Source organism: Megalopta genalis, chromosome 11, assembly GCF_051020955.1.
Source record: "Megalopta genalis isolate 19385.01 chromosome 11, iyMegGena1_principal, whole genome shotgun sequence".
In the NCBI taxonomy this organism is placed as follows: domain Eukaryota; kingdom Metazoa; phylum Arthropoda; class Insecta; order Hymenoptera; family Halictidae; genus Megalopta; species Megalopta genalis.
Window position 1 is genome coordinate 5,783,718 of NC_135023.1, and position 20,831 is coordinate 5,804,548.

General features: G+C 48.8%; 2 protein-coding genes across 2 annotated transcripts; one reads left to right on the forward strand and one right to left on the reverse strand.

Moving 5' to 3' along the window:
• Positions 1–83: 83 nt before the first annotated feature.
• On the reverse strand, positions 84–16,688 carry LOC117226000 (brefeldin A-inhibited guanine nucleotide-exchange protein 3). The gene is given in 23 exon segments (XM_076525393.1): positions 84–1,956; positions 1,959–2,013; positions 2,109–3,690; positions 3,812–4,038; positions 7,449–7,677; positions 9,218–9,350; positions 9,446–10,316; positions 10,765–10,977; positions 11,063–11,471; positions 11,546–11,719; positions 11,802–12,024; positions 12,112–12,420; positions 12,492–12,654; positions 12,724–12,908; positions 12,967–13,343; positions 13,476–13,703; positions 13,760–13,993; positions 14,330–14,614; positions 14,662–14,791; positions 15,282–15,447; positions 15,507–15,641; positions 15,982–16,115; positions 16,493–16,688. Coding segments are annotated over 23 exon segments (7,110 nt in total). The 5' UTR covers positions 16,578–16,688; the 3' UTR covers positions 84–1,393.
• A 644-nt stretch (positions 16,689–17,332) lies between these two features.
• LOC117226360 (C-mannosyltransferase dpy-19) lies at positions 17,333–20,532 on the forward strand. Its single transcript, XM_033480602.2, has 9 exons — positions 17,333–17,459; positions 17,545–17,657; positions 17,750–17,887; positions 18,186–18,254; positions 18,409–18,744; positions 18,813–19,635; positions 19,699–19,861; positions 19,918–20,046; positions 20,123–20,532. Exons 1-9 carry the CDS (start codon positions 17,369–17,371, stop codon positions 20,334–20,336), a joined length of 2,076 nt encoding a protein of 691 aa, XP_033336493.2. The 5' UTR covers positions 17,333–17,368; the 3' UTR covers positions 20,337–20,532.
• The last annotated feature ends 299 nt before the right edge of the window (positions 20,533–20,831 follow it).

Sequence of the window (20,831 nt, forward strand, 5' to 3'; positions counted from 1 at the left end):
AAAATTGTTCGGCTGAAAGAAATTGTTCAACGAAAGGTGTCGAGGGGGATTTATCGATACTCCATGGAAATTATGGGGAACGATTCATAATAAATGCACCTTTTATTCGTTCATACTGTTTCTCGTACACATAGGCAAACTGATCAGCCTTTTAGAGTCCCAGTTCGTACTTGGTTACACGGAAAGGAAACAGGGTTGTACATAGGCACGTTTTATTATCGATTTATTAATTTGTCCGAAATTTTGTTCATTTCTCTGCTCCGGTATTTTTTGTCCAGACAAACGAAACGTCTCGACCTCGTTCAACAATATTATTATGTATTTTAACACCGAACGGCCGAGAGTCCGGGACAGAATCGCGGAGAGAAACACCGACGTGAAACGGTGATCAATTATTTTTGGTACAACGCAACGGCCGGACAAACTTCCGTCTTCTTCTGTTTGTTTTTTCTTTTCCTTTTTTTTGTTTTGGTATCTTTCTCTAATTTACAAACGGCATACAAAATATATTGTATAATATATTAATATCGAAGCGACAAAGGAAACAAAGATCGACTAGCCGTCCGCTAAACAACACGGAAAATTAACGCGAAAAATACCTAGCTGCTCCCGAGGATCACCGAGATCGATCGAGAGTACTATTTACAATAAAATCTAACAATACTCTTCTTCTTCGTCTGCTACAGCTTCTTCGTTCTTCTTCTTCTTCTTCTTCTTCTTCTTTAATTCTTTGGCAAAACACCGAAGGATCTGTGTATATGCATCCTTCTCGAAATTCTTTCTTGTAACATTTCTAAACGTGTCTAACTTTCGGATTCAACGTTAACTCTTAACTTTTCTAGCCCACTAATTACATTTAGATTCTCGTTTCTTATTAGTCGTACAAATAATGCTTGATAGATTGCATATGGTTGGGGGAGGGGGGTGGAAATGCAGCTCCGACTGGAAACATTATGAGATGGTGCTCCGTCGTTAGGCAAAACTTCCAAGTAAAACTCGTGCCCTAATTTTTAACCGATTCTCGATCCAGGCTCAAATATAAGTATTGCATACTATCCCCGCGTTATCTATCAATATTTATCGCATTCGAAGATCTCGCAAAATAATAATATTTCATTTCCCAATAAACTCCAACGAAATATCTCGCTGTAGAAGCATAAAGCACGAACGCCGGCGGATTCGATTTTCTCTTCGACTCTGCGATCGAGCGCCACGTTGCAGCGAAACGGAAACGAAAGTGCAGGGGCTCCGGGGAAAGAACAACAGATTCTGGTAGGATTTTCGGGAGCTCGGAATGGGAATGGTAAGTCGAGCATCTCGCGGAATCCATCGCGCTGGTCGCGGGGCCGAGGCCGGCAGCGAGTCTCCGCTGCGACTGGACCGCAAACTACAGTTAAGCGCAAAGAGCATAAAATGAGAATCGGGAGATGTGCGTGCAGAGAGTGGATCGTAAATAAAATCCTTGTCCCTCCGTGTCGACGCGTCCTGTCGCGTCGAGACAAGCCAGAGATCGCGGAGAAAACGGGACACCGTTTCTCTCATCCGCGGAGAATCGGGGATTGGCTATTGTCTGTCGTGTTCGCGTGCCACTTCCGGTCGTCGTTTTCGGCGTCGTTGCATTCGTTCGCAAGCAACGCGACAATTCGCGAGAAATAGTCCGCGATCCTCTAGCCCACTCTTTTGATTCTCGAGATAATGGAAGCTGGACGTCGAAGTTATTTCGACCGATTCCGAAGATAATTTGGACGAAGGTTTCGAAGTTTGAACAGTCGCGACGAGACGGTCCCAGCTCCGGCGACCTTTCGCTTTTCTTCGCCGATGAACGCTGGAACGATGAAATTAACAATAAGAACGAATCACTCTTCTGAAATCGAAGAATCGTCTTCACGTTTCCAGTTGGTATTCTGTGGGAAACAGTGGACAGCCGTTCCTGGAGGTCCTGGCCCACGGGGTGCTCGTGAGGATCTGCACGCCGTTCACGAACACCGGAAGCAGGGGTGTCAGTTTGTCAGTCTGAAACAACGTTTATTACTCTCTGAGCATCTATGCTATCGATCTACAAAAGGCTATAAAACGCTAGATCCTCGTCCACTTCGTCGAATACTCACCGATAGAGCCAGAGTCCAGTCCAAAACGGTGCACAGAGTCTCGGCCCAGGCCCTCCTGTGCGCCTCGCTGTCTTTGTGCACGTTGGTCTTCCTCTGGAACGAGCTGTCCCTGATCGAGACACCGTCCGGTGCATCCTCCCCGTCGTCCTTCAAGAAAGGATTCATCCTGAAGCCCCTCTTGCTGCGTCTGTAATCCTTCAACAGTTCGTCGACGTCGTCCAAGCAGGCCGGAGAAATATTCTTCTCTTCGATCTTCGAAGACGCCCTCGGCGACATCTCGAGATCGTTCGACGACACGGACACGGATCTCTTCCTCAGTTCCATGACCGATCTGCACCTCGAGGCCGCAGCGTTGGACGACTCGAACTTCTGGTAGTCCTCGATCTCGCTGGGAACGATGAACTTGAGGGAACTCCGTCTGGACAGGAGACAGGCGTCGCTTCTCCTCTTCTGCATCCTGGATCGCCTGTAGCTGGACATCTCTTCGACGGTTAGGCTGGTGCTGGTTGCTAGCACTTCGGAGACCGAGGTCCCGAAGGATCCCGCGGACTCGGCTCTCCTGAGAGGACTCATCTTGTAGTAGAGATCGTCGGAGCGATTTATCAAGCGACCAGGAGCCGGGGTAATCGAACAGTACCTTCCGTCGATGTAGCCCTCGCTCGAAGTGCCTCCCGATCTGTCGAGGTAGACTATCTTCTCGGTGACGGAGCCTAGGCGAGACACCGGCCTGGAATTGTCGGTTTCCGGCTCGCTGGGTGGGCCAGAGTCAGTGGAATACTCCACCGCTAGGTCGGACAGTCTGAAGCGTCTGATTTCTTCTTCCGGCTCCGGTCCAAGCTCTTCCAGACCGCTCTCGTCGTCGAGGTTAGGGTTGTAGGCCTCGATGTCGTCCTGGTCGTCCGTCTGGTCCTCGAGATCCTCCAATTCCTGACGGAAATCCTGGCGATAGTGTTGACGGTAGTCTTGACGATACGCCTGATGGAAGTCCCGACGATAATCCTGATAGAATTCCGGGGGTGCCGGCGTGTTTACGGCCCTGTCGACGATCGGCTCCTTTCTGGTGATCTCCGGATAGTCGTCGGGCTGCGCCACCAGCAGGAAGATCTCCCGTTCGGAGAAGCTGTCGATTCTGGTGTGTTTGCCATCCTTGTCCAGGACCACGTCCACGTAGCTCTCGCAAAGTTCCTCGAACGTGGTCTGAGCCTGTCTCAAATACTTGGACAGCTTCCTAAGATTCTGGGGCTTGTCGTCCGAGCTGTAGGTCAGCAGGGATTTAACCGTTTCGAGGTCGGCCCCGGTGGTTTCTATCTCCCGAAGACAGAGCTCGAAGAGGGTAACGATCTTGATGATCCACGCTGCGCCAGCTTGGCGATAGAGGTTCGCCGGTTGTTGGAGGTTTGCTATCTTTTGCACCAGGAACTTCAGGCCCGGTCGGCAATCGAATTTCAGGGCTGCCGCGTAGGACAGGTCCAGGGCCGAGAGGAAGATGTCGACGTGCTGGCTGGACAAGTACGACAGGCAACCGGAAGTCGAGTCTTTCGGCGACGCCGAGCCCATCGAGCGAGGGATCACGTGGGTTAGGCTAGAATTTCGACTTGGTGTCAGCGATTAGGAGATTTTGCAAAGTTTAATCGATTTAAAGATGCATCGACGATCTCCCGCGCGTTTTTAGAATATAATTTGAAATCGAAGTCGTTACCTACCTGGGAAACGAGGAATCGTTGTTCTGCAAAAGCACACTGGCGATGCAGTGCAGCAGCATCTGGTGCACCAAGAGGCCTACCACCAGCGCCCTCAGTTGCACTCTCACGATATAGAGATCAGGATTGAGCGTAGACCCCACGGAAGGTGGATAGAGCAGAAATACGTACGACCTGTCGTCCGACATGCTCGAGGAGTCTTCAGGGTGTTGTTCCTCCAGGAGGAACACCTGAAGAGCACAAGAACCTGTATTCGCCGGTGATCGAGGTCGATCCTTCGACGCACGATCCTTCCTGAATCCTCGAACCTCTTTCGCGATCGTCCTCTAGCCTCCGCGACCGGTGTTCGCGGTCGAATCAACGAACTTATTCGGCGACGTGTTTCGATCGACTTCCAGCTCGAGAAGTTGCAGAAGCGATCGTGCGTGGTGTTTCGATGTTGCTGTTAATGGTATGTTAAGTATAATGGTGATGTCTAAATGAGTACGACGGCAGTCCGTCGGTGAATGAGATCGATCGTCGCGGCCGACGTTTTCTATCTCTCGACCTAACAGTGATCCCGTTAACACGCTCGGTCATTGAAAATACGTGTGCATTCTACGAAAGCTGCAGCTTCTAGGATTGGTGTCGTATATCTCATCACGTACATATTATGTGACAGTGAAATTCTAGCCATGGACTCAAGCCATGGATTTTAATGGTGATACGCAAGACCGTGCCAAGTTAACTCTGAATGATGTCTCGGCAAACGACGGGGTCCTTCTCTGCTCGATCGATTCGAATCGATCGCGGTGTGGATCTACCAGAAAGAAGCGCGAGTAACGATTGCTCTTGTAATCTACGATGACTCACAGATTTTCTCGCGGTAACACTTTTCTTCGAAAATTCATCCGGCAACGACGTGCCATCTTTTGGAGCCCTCGAATCTTGTTCCGACGACGTTAGAATCGAACCGAATTATTTACACGTTATTAGACTATGCAAAAGATTCTACAAGAATTCCCTGAAATGCTTCGATCTACGCGCTTCAAGCCCACAAAATGCAAACGTTAAGAACGAAAGAAAATGTTGCTTGGCAAACTTCGCTACGGGAATATCGATTAGAAAGAAAATTGTTACAGCGAGTTCGAGCTGCAAAATCGTGCAACTCGGGAGCCACCGTACGATTTTCCAAATCAGTCGTCGCTTTGAAAATCTATGAGTCGTTGGACGCATCCGGAAGTCTTGTAGAAATGGTGCAAAGATGATCGTAGGAGGAAAGTTGCTAGATTTCTCGAGGGGGGCAGGACGAAGGACCTCGCCGAGGAGGTACTGCAGCCTGACCTGTGCCTTCTACCAGCGAGTGCAAACATCTAAACGAGGTGATCGGTTACCAAAAACATCGTGTATTCGTCTCTCTCTCTCTCCGCGTCGACAGGCTTACTTCGACTCCTCTCTGTTCCCGGCCGCCATTTTCCAACGGACACGATCCCGGCCGCGGCCGCGGTCGCCGACTGAGGGAAATCAAGGGGGTGTGCAATACAACAACGAACCAGCAGATAATAAAAGCATCTGTATTTGTTTCAACAGTGTGCGTCGGACACATCGAGTGGTACAAAAATACAGATTAAAAGACACGAGTGTGTTTCACAATATCGATGCAATACACACACGCACACACGCACACGTACGCATGTGGCATGTTCTTTTAGTCTCTTTCTTCAGCGAACACTCGGACAGTCTTTTATTTTTTTTCTTTTTCTTTTCTTTTGTTGCGATTTATACGCTGCGAGTGCGGCGTAGAACTCCCGAAGCCCGATTCCAGGCCGTTTAATTTTTTGATTTCTCTTCGAACAACGCCGCGAATCATCTGTCCGTTTTGAGCAATCGAGAACGTTTAGAATCTGGTTTGTACCGCGGATTTCGTGCGCGTGGATCGGTTCGGAAATCGGAACCCGCCGAGAGAATCGTTCTCTCTGCCGAAAGATCCGCAGTTCGACGACAGATAATTCGCGTAGTTCTCGCGGATAATCGTTTTGCAATGGTTTCTCGCGATTCTACGCCACGGTGTGCAATCAGCCATACAGATGCAAGCTCGAACACACGAAGAAGCGCACGATCCACGAGGCACGTTTAGCGAAAGAAAAATATATATCGTATATGTATATATATATATTAGAGAGAGAGTATATCCGAATATGTTTTCGTCTACGATCACAATTTGCGAGGGAAACGATCTCCAAAGGCAGAAAGCGGTAATTGCGGTGGACCGAAGTCGCGGTTGTACGTATGGATCGATAGCAGGCCTGTCGACGACGACCGCGGTCTCGCGAATCTCTAAATCCCATCGATGGATCCCCGGTGGATCCCCCCCGGTGGATCACACCGATTGCTCCCGGAATCGTTCGTCTGTTTGCTTTTTTTTTCCCTATCGATTCGTCTCGTTTCGTTTTATTATTACTCGTATTTATTATTATCTTTTGGTAAAATAGTTTCACGGTTTCATTTCTTTTTCCGTTGTTTGCTGTTTAAAATCCATGACGTGAGTTACCGTGGGCGGCTAGAGCCAATGGGGGCCCGTGTTCGACGTAGTGTTAGTGTAATCGAGGGGTGTCGTGTGCTGCCTACAACCGACGGAGTAGGAGGTAGTGTGCTGGTCGATCAGTGTCGTCTCAATGGTCATCGAATCCTGGAAAGGTGTCGTCGGCAGTGACGCCGCATTCTGTCTCTTGATGGCAGACAATACCTCGCGCAGCTGGCTCACCTGGGAGCAAGTCAGGTCAGGAGGGCACCACGTGTCTCTCACTCGCTGGCAATTTTTTGCCGATTTTACATAATACAGATACTTCTATGTACACAACACTCTCTCCCACTCACTCGCGGACCGATTCGCGGAAGCTACCGTCTCGATACTCACGCCGCGAAATCTACCCTGATTCGGCCAACTCCCAAGGAAAATCGTTCGTCCGATTCGCCGATCCGAGACGCTACTCGGCTGCTTCTCTTACGCCGGAAATCCTCGTAGCTCGGTCTTTCTCGAACTCCTCTATCTCAAAGATATCGTCCGGCGGCTCTAAACTGTCCACGATCGAAACACGCGGATCGCAACGGATAATCGAATCGATCTAAGTCGCAGTTGAACGCTAAGACTTCGATCGGCCGTACTCGACAACGTCGGCTTCCATTTGGAACGAAAAAGAAATAACCATCGCACGCGAGAATCAACGAAAATCGTTCCAACGACTTCGCACCACCATAGCACGCAAACAAAAACGAATCTACGGATACAACAAACGATGCTTCTACAGCCCCTCCCATAGCAAGAGAAGCAGCGGCTCGAACGTAACCAACCGGCCCATGGCCAACCCTTGGGAGTTCCGCGCTAATACGTGTGAGATCTCGATAAAGAAACCGGCGACCAACGGGCCGGTGGCATTGGTCGATCAAGAAAATTTGGAAACCCGCGACGCTCCGGAACTCTAAGATCGTACCGTGGTCACCGACACAGAGAAAAAAAGAAAAAGACGCTCGGCGGAGAAAACTCATGGCGGATGTGAGAGGGCACAAAGAAGCACAACGAACGTCAAACAGCCAGAAGTGAATTAACTCTCCTTCCAGATAGAGAGGATCGAGACATAGAAGCAACAATGTGGCAACCTACCTGGGCGGCGAGCTGTCGCAGACGTTCCGACTCCTCGATGGTCGCGTCCCGTCGCGCGGCAACCTTCACCTGAGCTACGTCGCCGTAAAAGGATTCCGATCTCGGCGAGAAAGCCATGGTCAGCTGGTGCAACTCTTGCAGGGAATTCGAACAGGCGCGGTAACAGGCGACGCCGCAGACCTCCCATTGTTCTGGGGTGAGAAGCGGACCGCTGTTCACCAGGACGTGCCTGTACAAACCAGATTTCGTCGAGTCAAACATCGGACTGGTCCCCGAAGCCATCGAACGACCGACTTGGTTCGAGATGGATGCTCGACGGACACTTGGGGCGGATCTACTGGGATCTATTAGGATCTGTTAGGATCTATTAGTATCTGCGTATCAGTATCTTCTCCTAGCGCGTGTACATTATTAGGATACTTTCTCGATGCCTTGACAGATAACGATTAAATCGTGGATGTCACGCGAGTGACATGGTCCTTTTTTACGACCGAATATCTCCTTTCTTCGAGTTTACATTACAAGAAAAAAATAGCGAGAATGCTTTCGGTCATTCTACGGTTTGAAACGACTGTCGCTTCGGTGATAAATGCACAAAATCCGCAGTCCAATCGCGATCTAAACGAACTAGACGGTCTCTGTCCATGTTACAAATTGGCTGAAGTTTCTGGCTAGGAGCATGTCGCGGAGGAATCGTGGTCGTTGCATTTGCGTCGCTTGCAGTTTCGAGAGGCACGCGAGATCATCCTGGAACGTCTGGAGCCCGCGGATCTTCTCATCGAGCATCGTCTAAGAAACTCTGGCAGCATCTAATCAGCGCCTATCGAATCCCGCCAGCTGACGGACGGTGAAGTAGACGGGACTTGGGGCAACGAAATGGAGGTCCGGGTCGCAAATGTAAGTGGGTTGACGGGAGTGGGTGACTCTAGGATTTCAGCGCAGGATCCCGTTCGTCATTCACTGGTGGGCTAGCTAGCAATCTGCCCGCGAACCTGTCCCGTTTTTAAACTCGGCGCACGCCTGTACATCGATACCTCGCGATCGACCCCGGCAAGGATTGAATTACACAGCTCGATGTACGGCGTGCATTAATACGGAGAAAACGCGCGAATGGATACACGTCGGAGCCGAGCGACAGAGGGAGCAAGAACGAACGAGAGAGACGAAGAGAGAACGCGAGAGGGAGAAAGAGAGAGAGAGAGGAGGCTTGTCGCGTGTATAGAAGGCGCACACGTTTCTCCTTGCTCGTGTGTTGCCGGCACGACGCTCCGGGGGTGTCGAGTGTCGGTGGCTACCTTATCCCACCGGACAGCCTGTCAAACTTCGTTATCATCTTACACGCACGCTACGCCCGTAACGACGATATATCTAACCTCCGCCGATGGACATTCCATCGAACCTCCGCGTTATGATTCACCCTTTCTCTCTTCGGATCGGTCTGCTCTCCTCTGGCTCCGGGCACCGTCTCTGTCCGGCTATGACTAGCCGAAGAGTTCCTCCCGAGTCACCGCGAATTTTTACGATTTTTCGAGCAACTTCGGCTTTGTCAGAATCTACCAGATGCATCGTCGCGCGTCGGATCGATCGGAGTTTGGTCGAACTAGCCTGTGCGCGACGGAACTATGGATCGTCGAACGCCTTCCTCGCGACTCGGTGATCTTAATTCGCTACCGAGTCAGTGGCTCTCGATAGCTCGGAAGAGGATCGACGATTGATCCTCGTTTCCGAAGGACCAAGGCGCTCGGCTGTCTAATCGAAAGGGTGCTTACCTAATGCAGGCGCAGCCTAATCGAGCTATGCTCTCGGTCGGCTGCACGACGCATTCCGCCATCACCAGTAGTAGCTGTTTCAACATGAGCGTCGTCGCCGGTAGATAAGCCTCGTTCCTCACCACCTCGGGACCTGGAACCCATCCGATTCGTCCCCAACGAATTATCGAATCTCTACGAGGCGGGCCCCCGAGCCGAACCGGTCGATCGGAATTATCTGTTAATCACCTTGAAGATGCGTCAAGTAATCGACGACCAGGTCGGTGATGAGGCCGCAGCACTGCTTGAAATTCGGGGCGAAGTTGTCCCAGCCCCGGAAGATCTTGGAGGTCTTTCTGAGCCAGTTCTGGACCATGGGAAGAAGCAGATGATTCACGCAATAGAGACCGAACGCTGGTCCGGGGACGTTCAAGGTGTCCCGCAGCAAATGGAAGAGCGTCTCCATGGTGTGAGGCTGGTAGCGTTTGGGACAGATCATGGTGGCGCTGGACAGGCCCTCGATGAGGATGCACCAGACCCTGAGGATACCGCTGGGCTTGTCCATGCTCTGCAGGGTGGTGATCGTGTGAACGTTCTCCATGAGGACGTCGTGAGGCCTTTCGGGAATGGTCTCTTGTATGGATTCGGCGTGCTTGTCGAATCGGATCACCTCGGAGTTCGGGATCAAGGGATCGACGTACTGGGGAATGGTCGCGAACTGGATCCTCTGCGCGGAATGGAAGATCGGGCAGGCTGGCATGCCGTACATCGAGGCCAAAATATCGCTGCAGCTCAACAGGTACTTGAGGCTCTCCACGCAGAGTCTCATTCGCTTGGTCTCGGCGACGTCGACCTGCTCCTGTTCGTCCTGTTGACCCTCCGCGTCGCCGATGCCTCTCACGTGCCGCAACAGACAGAGAATGCAATCTAGCGCGGCGTTCGCGAACACGAGGGTGTTGTCCGTGGATAGGAAGACTCTGAACACCTCGAGGAGCGGCGCGGACTCCACGGAATCTGAATTGCCGACCGATGCTACGCGCAGCGCGCCGAACAGAGGCCGCCAGCCTGACCGGATCTCGGTACGGTTGGTCTCGACGAACTCGCAGATGCAGCTCACGATCTGAAAGGGTTGCATTCTTCAGAGTTTTTCTTCTCGGAAGGGAGGAGGTATCCTCCGTAGAGGCCTCGACTCGCTCCGATATACAGGATGTCCCAAAAATGTCTCGCAATCCGGAAATGGCGGGTTTCTCGGATCATTCGAAGCAACTTTTTCCTTTACAAACATTTTCTCCGAGGCACCGTTAACGAGTTATTAACGAAAAACAGCGACCAATAAGAATCGAGTACGACTGACGCGAGGCGGCCCAGCCAACCAGCGCACGAAGTCCAGTTCCGCCCATTGGCTCGGTCGCCTCTCATTGGTCGCTGTTTTTCGTTAATAGCTCGTTAACGGTGCCTCGGAGAAAATTTTTGTAAAGGAAAAAGTTGCTTCGGATGGCCCGAGGAACCCGCCACTTTCGGATCGCGAGACGTTTTTGGGACACCCTGTATGTTACAATGCCACCTACTTGATCTTGCACGTCGCTGTCGCAGAGTTCTAGGCACAAGAGGTTCTCGAACGGCTTGAAGAGCGCTTCGTTGAAGTGGAAGTGCGGCAACTCGACTTGCTCGTTCAACAAGGCAGCCATGGAGTCGTGGATGCACTGCACCGCCTTCTTGGAGATGCTACGATCCTTGTGGCAGGCTGCCTCCATGAAGTGAGGTCCCAGGATGCTCCAGACCTAACGATCGTCCGGCAGAAATGAATGTAGAACCAGAAGTACCAGGAAGAACGATTCTTAGATCGAGTTTAAGATGTACGCCTACCCTCATTATGTGAATCAAAGGCCTTCCACTCTTCACGCATTTCAGCATCACCTCCCCCAGCCTTGCCAAGAGCAACACGTTCATTTCGTTCTCTCTGGGCTTGGTTCTGCGCCACCAGAATCGTTTGTTATCCTTGAACCCGTCCGGCGTCTTAAACAATTGAGCCTTGCTGGCCTTGCAAAGCGCGGTCAAGAATAGGCACAGCGCTCTCAGGTTCAGCTTCAAAGCAGCGTTCTCGAAGAGCCTGTCGACCTGTTGCGACAGGACGCAGATGATCTTAGCCGCGTAATCGGCTGGGAGGATGCCGTTGAACTGACTGTCCGCGGTGGACTCTTGGATAATTTCTGGGATCGTGTCGGAGCTGGGATTCTGCGTGTAGGGGCTGGACAAGAAGCTGTAGACGTCGACGCTGCAACGAAAAAATGTCGTTAATCGCCTGAGAATTTTCGTTGAAGCCAAAGTAAAAAACTCGAAGGCGATTACCAGGTCTCCTCCTCGTCGGCTATGTTGAAGTTCAGCCTCAACCTGTCCTGATTCCCCTTGGAGTCCCCATTCGGAGCGTCCTTCTTCTCCTTCTTCTGCTGAGTCTTCGGCAGCGAAGGATTCTGGTTTCTCCCGAAGAAATCGTGCTCCAGTTTACTCACGTACAAGCAGCAGCTTTAGAAACGAAAGGATCGCTCGTTAGACAACGTTCGTTTTCGAAAGTATCGTTCATTGGCGAACAATCGACGATGCTCACGTGAAAACGTGCGGCCAACAGTCGCTGCCATGGCTCCCCAGCTCCAGACCTTTGCCCAGGAGAACGTCCATGCTCAACGCGTGCGACGTGTGAATATTAGTCGCCCTGTTCTGCAATTTCAGCCTGAGAACATCCTTCGTTCGCGTGATCCTCGATATCGATTGTTCCGTGCAGGCTGCTTTCGCCAGTAAAGCGAAAATCGAGCCGCAACGATTCTGCAGACCTGAGCGTCAACAGAACGAATTATTGCTAAGATATTAATGTTCGAGTATCCTGAAAGATGATCGATGCGTTAGGAAGCTTCGCTAACCAAGAATATTGCTCAATATCGCAGCTTTATGGAGGCCTTCCAAGGACAATACGACGGTGTCCCTGATGCCTCTCCTGCCGCCGTCTCTGTTCAGTATTCCTTTATTGTTCTCTTCCTTCGGAGGATTCAAGCCAGTCGTCAGAACAGTCATCATGCTTCCCCAGCAGCAAGTTAGGACTCTTCTGGAAAGTTTAGCGCCGGCTTCGGCTTCCGGTGTTGGCTCGCTTCGAGACAGCTGAGCTTTCTCCAGCCTTATGTAGTCCGAAAGGAGCTGTCCGCCTCTTTGGCTGCCGGGAATGCCGTCGACGTCTGGAACAAATAAAACAATTAGTTTTCGTTGAATTTTGACAGCTTCCGACAGGTTCGCGCAGACTACTCACCGGTTAGAACGTTTATCAGAGCACTGTGCTCGGTATAGTGCGGATTGTAGCCGCACTTTTCGAGGAGATTACAGGCCAACACCTGCTGATACAGTTCGGACAGCCAAGTCGCTGACAAATAGACGAGGACACCCGATCCGTGCACTTCTTCCACGAATTGTTCCTGAAGAGACGCGATATTTGTACCAACCCTGAAGATATCGCCAAAATAATTACCAATTATCTACCGTACCTCGCTGATCGGAACCTGACGACTCTCTTCGTGGTAATAATTGATCCTGATCAGCTTCAAATTCAGCAGCAAGGCTGCATAAGTAGCCAAGTAGATCCCGTCAGCATTCATGATCGTGATCAACGCGCAGGAGTCGGTGCTGATCTCGGTCTGCTCCTGGATCTTCTGCTGAGCCGTGAACACCCCTGAAATCGAAGAAGATCGTTGTACAAATTCAATGTTTCATTGACAAATCGCTCGTACCTTGGCAATATTCCGAGGCAAAGTTCTGCAAAGCTTCGTCGACCTCTATGTTGCTCCTCAGGCTCAACACCATAGGGATCAGATCGCTTTTCAGCGTCTTCACGAACTTCCTAGCATTGTGTCTCTCTACGTCGACGTTGCATTCGTCGGCGACCTGTCTGCCAACGTGGAGGCACTTCGGAAGCTTCTCCAATCTCAGCCTCTCCCTTTCGTTCTCCATCGCGTAGTCATTGTCCTCCAAGCTGTTCTCTTCTTGCACCTCGTCAGAATCGTTCTGAGGCCCTTCGGTATCCGTCGAATCACCGTCCTCCGACGGTCCGTGTCCCGAAGAGTCGGAATCGGAGCCTATACCTTTCTTCATCAGCTCCAATTGCTCTCTGAAAATTCATATCGCACGAGTCCGCTAAAAAATCATTTGACCGAACGAGTCGAGCAAATTTTACGATTTAGGATAGGATTTAGGATATTGAAGGATTCTTCTCGCGTCGTTCGCTTAATTTTGGGTTCACCTGTATGTTTTCGGCAACCTCGCCATGCTCTGGTACGTCAGCGGCCCTCTGTAGTCGCAGGACTCCAGGTCCTCGTACAAGCTATTGATCGCGCAGGTGTAGGTGTGATTGATGGCCTTGCCCTCGCACAGTTCCTGAAGAGCGGAGAGCATCGCTACCACGCACGAAACGCTGGCGTGCAAGATACTCAGTCCGCCGGTCGTTGATTCCTCGATAGAGTCCATTGCCCTGCGTCCCAGTCAACGGATTATAGCAATCCTCTTACGAAACCGAACGCAACTTACAGTCTCATCAACGCCATGTCGCTCTGAATGTGGCTCGACCTGTCCTCCTCCACCAGCAACGGCCCTGCGAAGTCCACCATTCGACTGGGACTGCGAAGAAGCTCCTTCAGCGCCTTCAGAGGCTCTAGACGCTGCTGAGGGGGCGGATAGAGCAGCATTCGATGGAACACGGATTCTAGAACTGGCCTCAAAGGTCCTACGCAGCCTACCAATCGGACCAGCTCTGTCCCGATACTGAAAAACAATTTATTTATTATGCGGTTTTGATAGTGATCTTTTGGAGATTCTGAAGAAGCAAGGATAGCTGAACTCTTTAACCCTTTGAGGATAAATACCGGCATATCGAGATCTCATTCGAGAAGTTGGAAAAATATTATTCGATCATTTACATAACAAAGATCAGAATGCATCGTTCGCCATTGTTTAAGTCTTTGACGCGTAGTCTCGTTCCCTAAGTAAACTATTCTTAACTCTTTGAGAGATCCTCGTCGGTGAAGGGTTAAAATCTTGAAAGCGCGGCGATTTTCTTCAGAAGTGGCAGATATTCGTTAATAAAATTAATCGACGTGCCTGTAGACGGTCTTAGCCTGATGGCTATCGAAGCTCAGCGAAGTAGCAAGGTACCCGGAGCCCCTGCCCACTTCGTTCTCCTTGCCCTCCCTGGAGGTGAACGTTTTGTCGACCCTGGGTGTCCCGAGGAAAGCGATCAGCGCGGGACAGAACTTCTGCCAAAGGAAGGTGGTGAAATGACCGTTGGTGTGGATCTTCTGCGGCAAGGACGAGATCAGGGTGTGCAGGCACTCCAGAAGGAAGACCACGGTGTTGCCGTTTCTGCCATTGCTGGAACAAGATTTCCTGCGATTGGAAAATGCAGTCACTCGAGGAGATTGATATCCTCCTACTTTTGAGCTTCGTCCAGCTTGCTGCAGATGTACTGAAGGATCGGCAGGGCCTCGTTGAAGCAGGACACCCCCCTCTCCCAGAGGTTCTTGTTCTTCTTCGCGTTCTCGTCCATTTCTTGGCACTCCTCGTCTGTTGGGAACCGTGCTCGTCATTACGCTAACCGACCGTGACGGAATCCGAATAGTTTCGCGGCGGGAAATAGACCGATAGCCGCGCGGAATCCGCGGACGGAGCTTCGCCGACACGCGATCCGGGCATACTTATCGATCAAACTTCTGTCAAGGCGTTTGCATGAGATCTGTTTGCTCTAGGAATCGTTTATCATGCGCTGTCTATTTAGAACACCGTTTTCGCGCGTTGGAAACGAATTTGGGATCGTGGGAAGAAAAGACTCTACAGATTTTGAAACAACGCGAAGTCCTAGCGTCCCCATAATTTTTCCATGTCGGCTAAGGGCTCTATGTTAGATTAGAGTTTACTCGAGGATTTATTATTATCGAAGAAATTCTAAGAAAAAACGAAAGCAGAGATCCGATTTATTTTTTAACAAATTTCAAACGCGGTTCAGTTGCAAAGGGGTAGTTCGACGGTTTGAATAATGAGTTTTGGTGTTGATTACCTAAGAACAGACAGAAGGACCGCAGTGTCTGGCTGGTGGCAGCTTGGGCAGCGGTTCTGACCGCTTGGTTCCCATTTTCGAAAGCCTCGCAGCAGGTAGTGAGAATGGCGATGATCAAGCGGCCGTTCATCGTCCAATACGAGGAACAGGCAACTTGCAGGAGCACCTGAGGAAAATCCCGCAATCTATACCTTTTCTTCGAAGAATCCGATCGATTCAACTTACTTTTAACATATCCGTCTGCGTGTCGTCGGACTGTGACAGAATAGAGCCCATCGCGTGCAACATTTGCGCGGGCAGCCATAAGGAATCGTCCTCTGGCTCGTACGGTGACTGGAATCTGTCGTCTCTCAACATTTTCTACATTTTGAAAAGCAACGATAACGACTTTAAATCAACCTGGAAAACTCGAGAAGTCCACGAAATTTTCTATAAATTTTATCAATTAAAAATCGAACGTGGAACAACGATCGTTGAAAAGTCGAGTCGAAAGTGGAACATTTATTTTGTTTTCGAAAGAAATATCGAAAGAACAGTGCGTCGAGGAACGTTCCAGGCGACACAGCTGTTCGTCGATATCTCGCGGTTTATCGCGAAGTTCCTTCCCGCGAGCGGATGTCGGCTTATGTATGGGAGAATCGTAAAAATGTATAACCACTATGCGGAAAAAACTAGGCGCTAGATACGTGTAACCACGCACATGTAATCCCGACAGACCGAACGCGACGAATTTGCTCCTCTTGGTTTCCAGTGCTAGCTGAAAGGTGTGTAGACATTTTGCTCGCAGCTCGTGGGGTGGATCACGCAGCAACGCTTGCTGCTTCTCCAGGAAATCTGCAGCAACCAACGGAAAAATCATCTTCTCCAACAATTGCCAAAATAAACTGTAGCAATAATCTTTAGAATAATCCGCGCAATAATCCTCGGAAGGGGTAAACGGAATAAATTACCCTTTGCGAGAAAACAAATTCTCGAGAAATAGTTTAATGGAGAATAAACCAAAAATTAATGAGACAGAGCACTTTCGTGGATTATTTGCTGCAGGATACGGTGATTAGTTTTGGCGATGGAATATATCGCGAAACAGCGAGGGGATGTTGTATCGAGGGTAGTTATCTTGATGATCGAATAGAATGACGCGATGCCGCGTTTGTTGATAGACACAGGAAACAGCGAAGGTGATTTTGAGTTATGGTATTTAATGGGCTCACCATGCGCTTCCTGCGCCGATTTCCGTAAATTCTGTAGCTTCGCATTGCTGGACTCCTTGACGATCTGCAGCAGGAGATCCTCCATGTCACGGTGGACTAACACGCGACTGATCGATAGCGGGAGTGCCAATGCACGCCTGGCTATACGCGCATGTCCAGGGCCGTACGAAGACCCCCAGCCCAGGGAAATTCATAATTTTTCTTGGCAAGTGAATGCTCGTTCGAATTTCCTTCGCAATTTATCTGGCAACCCTATAAATAAGAAAATACGTACAACAGAGTCAAGGCAATGTGTATAAAACTTTAAAACAGCTAAAAGAACATTGAATATTATAATTTCTCACATGGTAAATGGCCAGTTTAATGGACGAGCTAGTTAAAAGGATGACATTATTGATAGGAGTAATTAATATCCTGAAATCTCGATGCAGGCTACAATTGTTGCACTCTTTTTACATTAAAATTTGTCCGATTATAGTCGACTATCCAGTTGATATTTCCCTGTAAACCTGTGTACACATGTTTCTAATAATCACTGCTTCACAATTATCCTCGATACGTGAATATATTTCATTTTCATTTTCAAATCGTTTTGGGACCAAATTTTCACCGTTTATAGCCACGAATATTCTTCACAGATATTTGTATATATATATTAATGTACAGAAGAAATTCATATGGCAGTGCACTCGCAGACGATACTCTGATATTTGATTGATACACTGATATCAAAATCGGAAAGATCGAAGCGCTATTTTTCCGAGTAGAATGGTTCAAAAATTGAACCTTTGCGGAGCGACTGGCTGACATTTTAAAACGGCACGGGTCGTGGCGCTGCAAGGCAGTCACGTGTCCAAAACCGATCAGTTATCGAAGATGGCTGCGGAGAGTGACAAGAAACGTAAAGGAGCGGAGAAACCAGATCGTGCACACAACAATTTGTACAAATTCGCTGTAAATCTCATAGGTAAAACCTCCTCCTTTCGATAAATCAACGATACACATAAGTTCCCGACGTATATGTCACAAAATTCTGTCATTTTCTGTGATAGCTTTGGGAGTCGGATTTTTCCATCGGTGGCACGTATCTACGCTCTTCGAAAATGACCGGCATTTCTCGCATTTATCCGAGATCGAGAGGGAAATGTCGTTCCGCACGGAAATGGTACGAAATCTTGATCGAATTCCGAGCGGCTGAACAAAATTCTCTGTCCGGAAACGTCAGGTATGATACTCTTCTGTTTTTTATATTTCCAGGGAATGTATTACTCCTACTTCAAAACTATCGCGGAATCGAAGACGTTTATGGAAGGCTGGGAAAAAATCAGCCACGATAATATTTCGGAGTATGGCAATGTTATAAATGCTAGTAGAAAGTATAGTTTGCTGCCAGAGGTATTATACTCCGATTGGGGAACTCCCACTAGTTAGACTGCGGATGTTTATGCAAATATTTAGAAATTATGCACAAAAGAGTTCATTGATTTCGATGTCTGAAATTGTTGGTCAATAATATGTTAAATAATCATAAATTAGAGGCTATACGAATGAAAGTCGCTCGAGTCGTTCCATGGAAATCGGTGATTCTTTTGTAAATAATTTAGATCATTTGATAGAATGCAGATTGAATAATTGCATAAAATTCGTGGTCTACTCGCAACAATGGGAAGCTATAAGAGTTCCTGATTTGCAGTTGATAATTGGCTGGCTCTATCATTGCGCCAAGTACTTGGGAATCACTTCTATAGAGGAGTGCTGGCAAGTGAGACTTGTTTATATCGGATTTGTATCCAGAGTCTACCTCTTGTATCCAGGAGCAATTCCTGGGCTTTAAGATAACTTATATTTGACTCTGCATACAATGAGAACTAAAACAGTCTCGTCTTATAGAGTGACCACAAAAGAGTGGCTTTCAGGTAGAAAGAGGAGAAGGTGTGCCTCCTGTAACTAGCTGCGAAGGCTTGGGAGTGCCGGTGTATTTTTACTTAGAGATGGTCTGGATCAGTACCATGTTCACTGCTGCAACGCTATTTCACTATTCCGTGTACCTGGGCAACAGCGTGAGCAGCGGCGTCGTCACAATACTCTTATTCTTTTATAATCACAATGAATGTACACGAGTGCAATGGACACCACCGCTGCGCGAAAGTTTCGCTTATCCTGTGATATTATATCAGATGTATATGTTGACTGTGATCCTGAGAGAAGGCAGTCGCCAAGACTGGAGAAAACTACCCACAGATTTGATCCTGGTGCGTTGAGCTTAGGACCGAAAGAAAAAGGAGCCTCTGCGAAGTAACCAGCGTTTGAATTATTTCAGAAAATGGGATGGTCGACGCTGATTAGCTTATGCTTCTGGCAATTCTCGCACTTCGTGTTTACCACGCAGATTATCGCGGTGCTGATACTTAAATGGATGAAAGTAATACCGAACGATCTGTACAGATTCATCTGTGTGAGCCATATGTGGCCGGCATTCATAGCCACGAAGTTAACGGATGGAGCCTTTCTGTATTTCATGCTGTACCTGTGCTTAATGGTTATCAGCAACGTCATAAGTTTGTTCGAGGTACTGTCCCGATTTATCGGCGCGAAACTACAGACAGCACTGGAGATAGTTCTCGTAGTTATCGGCACAAGCTACATGAAGTCCCTGCTGAGTCTGGTATCGGAGGACGACGCACACGTGTTCAGTTTGCTGAAGGCAAAGTTGTCAAGCTACAAGGACTTCCACACGATGCTCTACACCTGCTCGGCCGAGTTTGATTTCCTGCCGTTCAGGAGCTACGATGCTATCATAAGGACGATGCTGTTGCCGATCGCCGTGCTAGCCGGGTTTCTAATAGTCTACTACTGGTACAGGAACTACAGGGGCAAAGGCTATCCGAAATGTGTAGAGGCTGACCTGGCGTACAATGGACTGCAAACTGGCGCGTTTATAATAATGGCTGTGTTCATCATGAGACTGAAGCTGTTCATGAATCCGCATCTTTGCATAATAGCCGGTACGATCTGCGCCAACAGGTACCTGGACAAAGTTGGCCTGAAGAATGACATGATGAAGACCGCTTTGGCGGTTCTGCTGATCTCGGCGATGTCTTATCACGGACTGGAAAGGCTGAAGGAGGAAAGAAGCATTATCGGTAAGTTTACGCGTCTTTCAGCCACTTGTACCCGTCCACAGACCGGATCTTCTGACCTTCCAGGAGAGTTCAGTAACATCGAGCAAGAAGAACTATTCGATTGGATCAAGAAAAACACTCCGGAACACGCCGTTTTCGCTGGCAAGATGTCCTTGATGGCGAACCTGATGCTCTCTACCGGCAGACCTATCGTGAACAACCCCTATTACGAGAGCAAGGAGATGAGGTGCGGAGATCTAGGGTTTCCGATTGCTTTGCGTGTTATTAGCTCTTCTTTTTCAGGGATAGGACCATGAAGGTATACGAAATCTTTAGCAGAAAGGACGTGTCCTCGGTGTACCTGACTCTGAGAAATTTGAGGGTGGGATATGTTATTCTGGAGCAGCCTGTGTGCCTGGCCTTCGCGAAATTGTAATTAATATCACATTATTCTTAATTAAACAATGCGCTGCTCCTGATACAGCAAAGGCTGTGTTCACCTTTTCAGACCGCAAGGCTGCCAGATGATCGATCTCTGGGACATGATCGACAGCGGGACCGCCAAGGCCGCGGGGAAGCCACCCCTCTGCCCAACTTTGTTCCAAGGGAACGCCTATCCCTTCAAGAGGGCGTTCGTGAACAATCGATACGTTGTTCTACAACTAGACTATTCGCAGTACGTTGAACTAAAACCAAAGAACTCTTTGCACTACCAAGCTTGAGAACCTTCGAACCAGGCAGTGACAAATATGTAAACATACCTCGAGAGAAGATATTTTTCCGGGAGAGAGAGTGAGAGAGACAGTTATGTATCATACTTATATATATATATATTTTTTGTAAACACGTGGGTGCGAGCGGAAGCAGAGAGAGGTCAGCCGATAGGAGTTGAATAAAACGTTAGGATGATTTTTTTAAGCGAAGCATTTGTGGCCCGGCCTGTCCTGTATCCTTCACTCCAGTCGAGTGTACCTTTTTTAGTTGTATCGATGCTAGTTTAGACAAATACCTAGTTCTTATGCTTAATAATAAATTTCGAAAGTAATTCACCCCCAAGCATCAGAGTTTTATTGAACGTTTTCAAAAAGGACGCGTTCTTTTCAAATGGCGAATGGAAAATTAAAACACTGTTCAACTTTTAGCATTTTCGAATTTCTAAGTCGGAACATTCATCTTTTACACGGCAATCTCCTGAAAATTTTGATTTTCAAGTAATT